The sequence below is a fragment of the Paralichthys olivaceus genome, chromosome 5, assembly GCF_024713975.1.
Source record: "Paralichthys olivaceus isolate ysfri-2021 chromosome 5, ASM2471397v2, whole genome shotgun sequence".
NCBI lineage: Eukaryota > Metazoa > Chordata > Actinopteri > Pleuronectiformes > Paralichthyidae > Paralichthys > Paralichthys olivaceus.
In genome coordinates this window covers 2,826,234-2,838,866 of record NC_091097.1, presented here as the reverse complement: position 1 = coordinate 2,838,866, position 12,633 = coordinate 2,826,234, and the positions used below count along the sequence as shown (strand labels likewise).

The following is a 12,633-nucleotide window of genomic DNA, read 5'->3' as shown; positions in this document are numbered from 1 at the left end:
CCATGATTGTCACAACTTCTCACGCTTCCCTCCCTGAGAAAACTGTGAGGTTGTAATGTAATGGTAAGTGTGCTTGGTAGATGTACTTGGTATATGTTCTAAACTGAGGGGAAGCATGTAAATCCAGACACCAATAAGGGCCCAAAATCTGCATTGGCAGTAAACCACATGTTTTGTATATAAGGGAGTGAGTTTCACAAAGTCAGGACAACAAGTCAAGCATGTGATGATGTTCACTGATGTATCTAATATTTGTCTGTAGCAAAGCTGGTGAAGCTACAACACAAGGTATGGAAGAAACAGCGGTTGAAGCAATTATTCAAATACGGTACATACTTTTCACAGGATCTGCATGTTTACTGCCCTTTGGCAAATTTACAAACATGTGAGCATAAGTGGATTTTATCACAAACTTTAAAAAGAGGAGCACCTGGCTGGCGTAGAAATGTCCGTTGATCTTTACGAGGACCTGGTCATTTTCGTCTGGCGTCTGTTCCCTGGGGACGACCACCTCGGCTGCTGTCAGGTTCTGCAGCTCATTCACCTGGAGACACACAGTTTGGTTACTTCAGGAGGTGGAGTGTTGATGATGACGAGGGTCATTTCAAAAGCTGAGAATCGAGGACTTAATGGAAGAGGGTCACTAACCGTCTTTCCCCCTTTTCCGATGACCCTTCCGGCAGCGGCTGCAGCCATCTTGATGTGAGTCTCCAGCTTGACCTCCTCTTTTGGCCCAAAGAAGTTCTCCTCCTTCAGTTTGCCGTAGAGTCTGCCCTGGGCCTGTTCGAGGGAGATGGAGAGATTAAGGCTTCAGACAAACTATTACATTTTGTATGAAAATTGCATTTTTACAAACTAAAACAGTCTCTGTCCACATCAGCGTTCTGGCTGCTTCTCAGTTTTTAATCTTCGTTCATATGGGCACAAATAAAACAAACAATCCGCACGCAGCATGGCTTTGCATTGACTTCAACTTTGGTGAACTTTGACCCAGGCCTGAATTGCTGCCCAGGAGTTTTTAAACTGAAACAGGGCCTGATGTGTTTCCAAACTTCTCAGATTTAGTGGCTCTAAAACCACAGAGTAGTGTGGACGCCAGGCGGATCCATAGAAGAGCTGATGTGTTTTCAAAGGAACACGTAGTTGTGTGGATGTAGCATCAACATTCATTTCCATGAGAAGTGATTAACAGCGATCAGCTGGCTATGTCTGGTTAGTGTTACCTTAAACTGAGCCTCAGGGGGTCCGGTTATGATAACCATCCTCTCTTTGGCTTCTGAAGTTTCAGCTGGAGCAATCTGGGGGAGGGGAGGAGAGGAGGGTAAATGTGGGGGTTGCATGTTGTCCTGTCATGTTGTACATTTCCTTATAGTCAACAGGCAGCAGGTCTTAAAACCTTGTGGTCCATTACAAACCTTGATGGAGGCCCCAGCGAAGCGGCTCAGCTGTTTGATGTGCTGGCCCTTCTTTCCGATGATGGCCCCCACTGCCTGTGCTGGGATGTATACGTGGACCGTCTCCTGCTCTGGAGACTGAGGAAACGCAAAGAAAGAATTTCATCACACAACCTGATCAGCTTGAGACTCAATTATTAAGAAAATGCAATTGCAGGGCAGCTGGTGGATTTCCTCATTTGAGGTTCAGATTTGGAAATAAAATCTTCATTCATACAAAAATAGCCAACTGAGCGTTTGAAGACTGATCAGGTGACATCTGTTGCGAATTTGCAAATCATATATTCTTACCCCAAAGCAGCTGTAGGGGGCACCAGATCCAGAGTTGCCAGGCGGAGGAGGGGGCATGTTAGAGGAAGAGGGGAAGAGGCCCAGAGCACCCAGGTTGAGTCCAGGGATCAGGTGAGTCTGTTGCTGTGAAGAAGTCAGGTTTACTTTCCGGGCCGTGTATAAAAATGAACAGAAAATAATGTGGAAATAACATAAAATCTATATGATAATATGAGGAAATAAAAGTAAACGTGGTCATTGACTCAAATGTAAACACAAGAGTAAAAGTCTTCCTTTAAACATCTTTTTGTGTATCATGTGTAACCAACAATTCAATGCAGGAACACAATGTGACACACTCTCAGGTGGTGTAACTGTACGTCCTGCCACTTTTCAAACCATGACTTGGAGCAATGATTTTACACTGGGAAATCTCCAGAGCTTCTTCAGGCAGGTGTTCCCTCTGCATGCTGGGAGATAACACCTTTTCTTTTCAAAACTCTAAACACAATTATGGAATAAAATTTTCCCTTTTACAAGTCGGAAGATTTTAATCCTTCATAGCATAACAATTTGTTTGTTGAGTGCATCCTAAGAAGAAGAATTACACTTTATTTTCCCCGACCGTATTGTCTGCTGTGTGTGTGTGTGTGTGTGTGTGTGTGTGTGTGTGTGTGTGTGTGTGTAGACTCACATTCATAGCAGCGACGTCATTCTCGTAGGCCTCTCTGACCTTCTTCATGATCTCCCCCTCAGCCAGACAGGAGGCATCAGTGGTGCCTGTAACTGTGATGGTTCTCTCCATGTTGTACAGCGTCAGGTCCTGCAGACTAAACAAACCCCAGGGGGGGGGTTACTATTGTAAAAAACAGGTGATCACTTTGGTCTGAAGTGAATTCAGCTCCCTAACTGAACAGCTGCTGTCCAACATGTCTTGCACTGGGAGGGGACATATGTGTGCATAGGGACACTTTACAAAGTCAAACTCTAATATAGATATAAATATCACCCTTATTATTTTCATTATAAAAAAACTGTCTGACAGAGCTTCAATATAACAGTAATACAACTGTGCCTGCCCCCCCCCCCCGCTTCTCTTCTCTCTGTTCCATCCAACTCTCCTTTTTTTATTTTTTTCCTGACCATACTTTTGTTCACCCGGACCTTAGACTCAGACAAAAATCTGTTTTAAGATAATATAAAAGTGCTGATCGTAGAAAAAGTATCGTAAAATGTGCACATCTTAAATGCCCCCCCCCATGTCTGTGTGCGTGTGTGTGTGTGTAGTAGCGTATGTGTATAGTATGTAGCGTGTGTGTATCTTACGGGGAGATGGTGATCTTGGTGTCTGTGTCCTGCTCGACTTTTTTCAGGTTGCGTCCCTCTTTTCCAATGAGGCGTCCGACAAAATTGTTGTGAGCAAGAATCTTCAGAGGAACCTCATCAGCGCTGCAAACAAATATCAGCATTTCAAATTATATATATATATTGAATACCAAGAAAACAATATTTCACAGGGAGACGATTCTGTTATGTTAGGCCATTACTGCACAAACGTTGTGATTATCATCAAATTAATCATTGAATCAAACTGTTATTTAAATCCATATATGTTTGTGTCTGTTGTCATATCTCTCACCCTAAAGGAAGGAGCAAAGGAAAGGAAAACTGTGCCTAATATCATGTTATGCTACTCTGATGAGTCACATTATTTACATATTGATTGTTGAAAACCTACGTCTTGGTGTCTTTGGCCTCCTGGTGCATGATGTCCAGGATCATGCGGCAGGCGGATGAGCAGCCCTCGGGGGTGGAGTGGATGCTGATTGGTTTCTCAGCAGCACCAGCGTTCTCTTTGCGGTGCACGTCAATCCTGCATCGACGGAAAAGATCATGGACAGTTTATTAAATCAGTCGTCTTCACCGGGCATTCAATTAACTTCAATTGTATCAAGGACACAGCTCATGGGAGGTCTGTATGGCAATCAGAACATATGTGGCTGCAGGCTGGAACACTAGTGGTTCCTCATTCATGACGACAACATGACAGTTCAGGCTCGGCACATTTGGCACTGCAGCTCCATGGAGCTTTAAACATCCTGCTTTTGCTGAAGCAACATGTTACACTGGACATCTAACTTTCAACACCGTCGTTAAAACGGCCTTGCATGCTGAATGATCACTGGTTCTGTCATTTGCCTGAACAGCACAGAGCAAAAAGCAGGTTTTACAATCATATAACATTACTTTTAAAATCATTACCAGATTGCAAACAAACCCTAAATACATATTTTTGCATAAGTATAACCTTAACAATTATAGTTATTTTCATGTACATTTCTACTTATACAAATGTTGCTATTAGTTGCTATATTTTGTTATTAACCTTTGTCTTATACTGCACAATACAAGTGTCATTGCACATCATCAAAGTCTCTACTTTGCTGAGAATGCTTCATTTTCTCTTAAGAATATTCCTTTTCCTGCGAGGAATCAGTGTTGGACACTTCATGAATGACTCTCAGGTCCTCCTCTGAGGTAGACGTGTGTATAAGTGGACGTTCAGAGTTTTATGTATCCACAAAATCTATTTTTGAAGACATACGACTCCAGTACTGTGGAATCTCTCACACGCGCACATATTAAGACTGCACTCACTTGCTCTGCGTCTGTTTGGTGATGTTGCGAATGGTAGCTCCCTCCTTGCCGATGATGGCTCCGACATACTGTGTGGGCACCAGCAGCCTCAGAGGGATGTCAGCATGTGGTGGTTTATTGGGCATCCCGGAGCTCGGGGACCCACCACGGGGCCCGCCACGAGACCCATAGCCAGATCGCCGGCCGTTGTCAGGCCCCCGCTGTCCTCCTTCCAGCTCGGAGATCTCATCGGGGATGTAAGAGACATGCAGGGCGTTGTTCTCAAACTGGTATCCATTCAGCTTCTGGATGGCTCTGGGGGGGGGCAGCACGTGAGCAGGGGGGTCAAAGACAGTAGTGTCTTTTTGAACAGTTCAAACCATAGTAATGATAACAGTAATGATAATTATTAAACTATCAGTAGCCACAATATCACTGAAAGAAAAAATTATAATAATGCATATATATATATATATATATATAGTGTATCATTACTTTCTGGTGTTATTTTATGTAAACACCTTATGACTTTGGTCTGAGACAGGTTTTCCATTAAAAAAGTACTTAATTTACTATCTTATGTTTGTAGTAGTTGTGTTTAATGGAGTGATAGAATCAAACAGAGTGATATAGACATTATATTATCTAATTGGCATTTTAAACACTATGACTTCAGAGCTTTTACTTCTCTTTTTTTTTTGTGGTATTTTTACTCAAATGTTGGAAAGTTTCTTCCGCCACTGTAACTCCAACTCATTTCATACAGTAGTTCAATCAAATGACCACTAGATGTCACAAGTGGAGCACAGAACATACAAGTTGCTGTTACCGCAGCTTTATTGAGATCCTCACTGGTGACAGTGATGAATGACCCTTCTAGTCTTCTGTGCTTTTATAAACTATCTTGACACAGATGTAATAGGTTCAACATAAAGCTCTCTATTCTGTTTCTAATACATGAAGACAGAGATTGAGTGAATCACACTGAGTGGCAACAGGATGTTAGAGAGGGATGAGGAACTTACTGCCTGGCGTGCTCCCGGGATGCGTATGTGACATTAACCACCGCAGTCTCACTTTCTGTGTTCACTACGAGAAAGAAAGATGAGAGACACACGTTGCTTTTATATAATGGGTGAAAACACAATAAGGGTGCATTTGGCTTCACTGGGTAAATACAGCTTTTTGTAATAGCATTGGTAATTTGCAAGAATTTCGTGACAGTCTTGTTTATTAAATCAAGTAAAATTAAGCTGACCTCCATTTAATGCTGGTGTCATAGTGGCAGAGGTCTGCACAACACACCAGTGCTAATATGTTTCACTCACTTGTTGAGGCATTTCCAAACGGATCCAGCAAGAAAAATTCAAACATTACTTGTGATAATAGAACATTGCAAAACTGATTAAGATGCTTCTACTTGTGTTTCAACAACATTACATGTATGTTAAAGTTAATGAATTGCTAATTCCCAGGGCTTGGCCTTTTCACTAAATATCACCAGTCCGATGATAGTCAGCAAACTCTAGAAAAATGCACAAGATAAGAAAATAATGAGTCAGAAGGTGCATTTATGTCTCTGAGCTGGATTATCTTCAAAGCACTTCCACAGGTAGGCATCAAGGAGGTTTCCTGATCAAATGCATCTCAAGTGGCTGCTTTTTTCCAGCTTATTATGCCACTCGTCCTTCCTGCCTATGAGCTGGGAATTCATCAGGGTTCACTATCAGTTGCAGTCACTTAAATGAAAATGTGTCATAAAGGAGAAAAGGAATGTGGAGAGAGGAAGCTTCCAAAAAACAATATGTTAACTGACAGCAACTTTCATTGGACTCTGTGGTGTGTCAGCTGATCTGTGACGTAATAAAGAGATCTTATCATTGCAAGATAACGGAATAGATCTTGTGGTTTATCATAAAATAAATTAAGAATTCAAAATGAATTGTTAACTAAATGAGTGTGTACTCCAAATTATCGAGTAATCATATGAACAATTTCTTGTCACCATAAAAACTTGATTTCATTCTCTTAGTTCCGGATGAAATTATTTTTTGTTTATCAACTGCAACAATTTTAATGATCACAGCATTCAAAAGCATTAAACTTTTCCTAGTTCCAGCATCTAAATTGTGACAATTTGCATCTTTCCTTTGTCTTAAGTGATGACAACTCTGAAGCTGGTTGGACAAAATACATTTGATGACATCACTGTGGACTTCTTAAATGAAAACCTGCAGATTCATTGGTTATGAAAAAGAATAAGTTGCAGCCCAGATCTTTTTTTATTCATCATTACGAGTTCATCCTGGCCATTCAGGAGATGATGTCCAAACATCTGTCCCAAACAGCTGCACAGTCACAGTTGCTCTCAGTCCCATAACATATGAATAAGACAATTAAGTATTCAGCTCGGTTTCCCAGCAAAACTCAAAATTATAGATTAAATCTGGGACATTACAATTGTTATTAATGTTAATCAATGTCTGTCTATATTTATTTTTTAAACATTGTCATTCTTGTTTGAGAAAATATCTTTAGCCTATCTATACTTGAGTAGCAGTCGTCCTGCATCAATTGTTGTCTTTTTAAATTGCTGAATAATTTTTCTTGAAATAATAGTCAAACTGAAACAGAGAGGCCGTGTCTGTGAGGCCTAATGACACTTTGCATGAGTCTGGGAATGAACATTGCAGTTACCAATCTGCTGCCACCTGGGGGCAGCAGATTGATCTCATGTTATAGTTGTTGAAATAATTTCGACTTGTTGGCTCCTTGTAAGTTAGAGTTGTAAAGATCAGCCGAGCTTGGAGTTCAGTGAAGCGTTACCTTGTTCACAGTTCTCTACAGTTCCACACTGAGCCAACAGACCATCAAGCACCTGGGAGAGGAGAAGGAGGCGAGAGAGAGAAAAGAGACACTGTCAGTTCATGCGGAAAAGGCAAAGACAGAAAATGCAGAATAAACAATGATTAATGAGCCTCCGCAGCAAAGGAAAGCTCAAAAATACACCTGGAAAAAGCTACAGAGCAGAACGAGAAACAAGGAAAGTTCAGTTCATCTTCCATGGACAACACAAAGCAACTGAAGACACACAAATCTTTTTGTCCAACATATGTAAAGGGAGAAAAGATGAAACAAACAAATGGATAATTAATATGTGCAGATATAGATATGAGAAAGAAAACTAAATCTGCAGAAGTAAATCAATTCTGCTACTGGACAATGTACACAAGAGAGATGTTACTAAGACACACAAACAGTGAAGCTGCATGGGATGTGATTGATTTTGTAATTAAACTCCATGTCAGATTTATTTATTTATTTATTTATTTTTTGAAACCCTGATAAACTATTTTTTTTAATGGACGTAACCTTAATATTTAATGTCCAAAATGTCCTTTTCTGATCATGTATTGTTAGTGAGGTCAGTCAGATTTTGTACACTGATTCAAGAACATTTGTCAGAAGTTTTTGTACTTAAAAAAAAGGTTAATATGTTTGATAAGTATTCCAGCTATAAACAGCACAGCTGCTTATGAACAATCTCGATGTGCAGCTGAAGATGTGATTCTAACTCCTAGAGGTTGAAGATTTAGAGGCAGCGATGCACTTAAATGATCCGGTGTGGCATGATGACTGACTGAGGTCAAATGCCAACAAAACAAATACTCGTGTAGATTCAAGCTGTGCTATAAAACTTCTTTATATGACAAAGCCGTCACTGTTTTTAATGGGAATTTCGCCTACTTTTGCTTTTGCCTCTGAAACATTTACACAATGTTTGCAATTTACTGCAGTGATGCAATACTAAAGCTGAAGCTTCTACAAATTACATTTTTGTACACAGTGCCTAAAATGCTTTTATTTTGAAGGGAATAATTGCCTTTCTCCTCGGAGTCAATACTGACTTTATTAACCCTTTTACTTTCAGAGAGTCTGACACTTAACCCTGTTCATTAAGTTAATTTATATGCTAATTGAAACATTTCAGTTGTTTGGGGGGGTGAGATGTCGCCCTCGTGTGGACACAGTTGGCCGGATCAGAGCAGCAGAGTTATTGAGAGGGAGAGCGAGGATCCAGCATGAGTTACAAATGGCTCTCGCTCGACCCCTCTGCACACAGACATTCACACAAGAAATCCATCACCCTGATTCTCCAGCGCTCCCTGCTCCTGCAGTCAGTGGGGGTTTAGTGAGCAACAGGTTAAATGAAGGGAATAGATTCACTTCACTTCTGAGTGAGAGAACATCACAGTGTTTTAAAATGCTTTTTGAGTTTGGTCCTTCAGCTCTGTAGAGGAGCCACTGCTCTAGAATATTCTTACATTGAAGCAATAAGTAGTTACCTGTAGCTGTCACAGTCACACACACTGTCCAGACTACTCAGGATTAATTCATTTTTTTAAATTTCTACATTCAATACAATTACTCTCATGGTAAAAGTTAGAAAAACAAACCTTAATTTAAATCATTTGTTAACGACCACACAATTCCATCAAGTTGACGGAATTCTTTTTCAGTACAGTATGGAAAAGCTCATCTCAACATAAAAGATAACAAAGACATCAACATAGACAGCGGTGACACAATGACACAATATATAGTGCAGAGTATTTAAAGTGCACGTACATGATGGTGAGAGTTCAGAGTCCTTATGGAGGAGGGGAACAAACTGTTTTTGAAATGGAATGATTCGGTGGATAAGGATCTGCAGCGTCTCTTAGAGGGTAACAGTTGGAACAGGTGCCGAGCAGGCTGGGAAGGTCAGGGATGGTTTTTGTGATGCTGCTCTTGTGGTGCAGTGGTTCAACAGATGGGAGGAGGTTGCCAGTGATCTCGATGATTTGTTAACTACGTGGTGTTGTTTTTTACGTGAGTGACTGTTGAGACAAATCTATTATGAACCGAGTGTGTGGTTGTGTACAACTGGATGAGGAGGTTGCGTTTGATTTAGATTATTTATTTTTTTGTATCCTGTCATAAACACAGCCCTGTTTGGCCGCATGATAAGTTTATAGCAGCCAGACAGTAGACAGCAGCCGGTAGCAGAGAGCACTGGCTATCTGAGAGGAGCCGCATTCTCCCTACCTCCCATGGCTGCCAGAGTCATCATTTCTTTACACTCATGTACAATTCAGAGTTTTTGCCCTGACATTGATCCTGCTTCATGCTGCAGGTCACACTGACAGAACCCTGGAGCGCAGACCTGTTGGTCACCTCGAGGACTCATTTGCTTTAACAATCCAAAGAGCGACAGATTGAGGCTGCTCAGCTCTGTTCAAACAGAAAAATACACTTATTTCCAAAGGTGTCTATGTTTGAAAGTGGCTCAAATCCTCAATGCTTGCGAAAACCCTTTACTTTTCAAACTTGTCATTAACAACACAGATGCAGGAGCATTTTTGATGGTCAATCAGCTTAGAAACACGATGCAGCAGCAGATGGACACATGTTTCAAACGCAATCAAAACAGCAATTTTTTGTTGAATGATTTTGTCCGTGCAGGACGACCAGAAGGTGTTTTTTTAGACGTGATCATTGGGACCAGACTTTCTCCGGAGTGTGCTGTTCACACATGAACAACGCAGCAGGAGATTCTCCTCTCAGATGCGTTCACAACAACACAGAAGTCTCTGCAGCGTTCAGGTGAGGGGTGGAGCAGCAGGCGTATCAATTCTGTGGTGAAGATCACTTGTTTTTGTTTCCAGCACATCGACACCATTATCATTATCCTGAGATTTTGTATTCTCTTAATTTCTGTGTCTTTTTTTACGAGGGGGCTGGCAGGAGAAACTCCAAAAAAAGTCTGGAGTCTCTAACACAGACATTCTCACACACAGCACCCACCAGAGAATGTCAGGAGATTATCCGGAGATCTGTGCGTGTCTGAAAGCAGCTAGTGATAATATTATGGGGGATTCACAAATCACCCGTTAAAGAAACTCCTGCAAAAAGAAACCAAGTTAGTTTCCTCGTTGGAAACCAGGCGTGCAGAACGTTGACAAGTTGTTCGTTACAGAACAACAATTTTCACAACATGTTGTTGTAGGTGGTAGTAATGGGAGGTGGGTGTGAGGAGTTTGAGGTCACAGGAACACACATGTAAATGATCACAGCGAGAGAAAAAAAGAATTAGGAATTTACCTCCCACTGTAGATGAGGTGGAATGTTTCTGATCTGCAGTTTTCTAGTCCTGTGAAAACAAAACACACAGTATGAGCAAGTCTGAACAATTCTGCACATTTTCATGATGTGAAAGAATGAAGAGACACACCAAACATCAGTGTGTGTTAGTGCGTGTGTGTGTGTGTGCCGATGACAGGTGTAACACTGCCCCGGCTGTTATACTGAGGGTGTTGGGGGGATGAGAGAGTGAAAGGAAGAGGAGGCCCCTGAATGAAAGCAGAACGTGTCTGGAGAGACAAGCAGACAAAACAGACAGAAAGAGGAAGACGAGTCTTTTTGAAGTAACTTCCACTGATACCAACAATTAAAGCAAATGGCTGAACGACCAACTCTGACTGCTTCAAAGTGAATGTTTGAACCCGGACAATGAGCTCGTTGTGACCATCCGCACAACCCCTATACACATACAGTGTATAAAATGGTTAATGGACTAGTCTAGTCGACCACTCAAAGCGCTTTACAGTACAAGTCGTATTCACACACATCTTCATACAGTGTTTCTATATGCTGCGCTTCTCACACTGTCAGTACAGCCATCAGGGCAATTCTGGTGCCGAATCTAGAGGACTGGGAGAGCTGGGGATCCAACCACCGGCCTGCTTGATGTGGATGATCCACTCTAACCCCTGAGCCACAGCCACCTTGAGAAACCAAACATTTTCTTTGGAAACAAACCTGCTCACAGATTCAGCATCTGAGAAGCGAGTTGTGTGGAGATATCTCTCGTCTCATCACAGCACATCACCCACGTGGTTCCTCTGATGTCCTTACACCATCTTTATCACTGTCGCTTTGAACCCAGATAGGAATGATGTGTGATATAATGATATATACATGTGACCAGAGAAAAGTGTCTATCCTGTCATCTAATGATTTATTGTTTACTTTGTCTTGCCACAAATCACATTGCTTTTCACAGCTATATTGTTTGTGGACTTGGCACGGATGCAGGCAGGAAATGTGCATGAGAGTGAACATGACACACAACAGGAGAAGGACTGTGCTCGTACCTAAAAGAGCAGCTGCTTCGGTCACATGGAAACAAGTGAAACATCATTTCCTACATGGATGGAGACAGGACAGGATGTCTACATCCTCCATCCCAGTCCAACTGCCACAGTCTGCCTTGATGGGGATTCAGCTCCACTCGTTCTGAGTAAAAACCATTGAATCCACAGCAAGCAGTGGGACAGTGTCCTGCTCAGCCACCCACACACAGGTACATCTTGATGTTGTAGTTTTGCCAGTAAATATATTTGAATCAGTTTTTGAGAGTGAGTGTGTGTGCACACAGATTTGCCCCCATAATCACCCTTGTGTGTGTGTGTGTGTATTATCCTTGACTGCTTCATTGTTGCATATACACATCCTCTGAAATAACCCCATCTCCTCTTCAATACATAAGGAACACACAGTGTTGTGCTTTCATCATTGACACAAATAAATGCTGAAGAATCTGAGTGGAAATAATTATTTCTGATATATCTGTCCACAGAAAAAGATGTTCAAACACATTTTATTGCATTCCTTTTAAATGCTTGTTCTCTGTATAGCTCAACAGAAAGTGGTCCATGTATACAGGAAACCCAAACAATTCCACTTCCTCCTCCAAGGAGCATATGTGTTCACCCCTGTCCATTTGTTGGCCTGTATGTTTGTAAGAAAAAGCATACACAAAAACTTCAGGAAGGATTACCACATACTTGGCAGGAGGATGAGTGGGTCAGGAGAGAACAAATGACATTTTTGAGCAGATTTGGATCAGTGGGCTGATGGAGGACATTTTAAGATTGAGATTTTCTCTGATTTCCCAGAGGGTAATTCAGGGATCTTGATTATTTTAGAGGACCGATTTCTATGAGTGTGCTATTTGGTGCAGCTTGATTGTATTTAAGGGGACCTTGGCGGAGGTATGCGCTCTACTGAGTGTCAATCTCTGTGTTTCTATCCAGACTCAAAGTCCCATGTAAAACACAAACTCTAGAAAATTGTCTTGTGCTTGGAACAGGGTTCACTCTTGAGATTGTGAAGCTGTTTTTGATACCCGACCCTACGTAGAACAAAATTTGTATATGTTGTATTAGTG

General features: G+C 41.4%; 1 protein-coding gene across 2 annotated transcripts in view; it reads right to left on the bottom strand.

Moving 5' to 3' along the window:
• The window catches only part of igf2bp1 (insulin-like growth factor 2 mRNA binding protein 1), a 47,625-nt gene that overhangs the window by 1,654 nt on the left and 33,338 nt on the right, over positions 1 to 12,633 (bottom strand). The window contains exons 3-14 of one of the 2 annotated variants that reach the window (XM_020103674.2): positions 10,506 to 10,554; positions 7,188 to 7,239; positions 5,387 to 5,450; positions 4,383 to 4,676; positions 3,463 to 3,597; positions 3,051 to 3,173; positions 2,419 to 2,554; positions 1,746 to 1,868; positions 1,416 to 1,532; positions 1,224 to 1,298; positions 649 to 780; positions 431 to 544 (exon numbers count right to left, since the gene is read on the bottom strand). In XM_020103674.2, coding sequence (XP_019959233.1) covers positions 431 to 544; positions 649 to 780; positions 1,224 to 1,298; positions 1,416 to 1,532; positions 1,746 to 1,868; positions 2,419 to 2,554; positions 3,051 to 3,173; positions 3,463 to 3,597; positions 4,383 to 4,676; positions 5,387 to 5,450; positions 7,188 to 7,239; positions 10,506 to 10,554 — 1,414 coding nt within the window. The remainder of the gene's footprint in view (positions 1 to 430; positions 545 to 648; positions 781 to 1,223; positions 1,299 to 1,415; positions 1,533 to 1,745; positions 1,869 to 2,418; positions 2,555 to 3,050; positions 3,174 to 3,462; positions 3,598 to 4,382; positions 4,677 to 5,386; positions 5,451 to 7,187; positions 7,240 to 10,505; positions 10,555 to 12,633) is intronic. The other variant, XM_020103675.2, reaches the window with a different exon arrangement.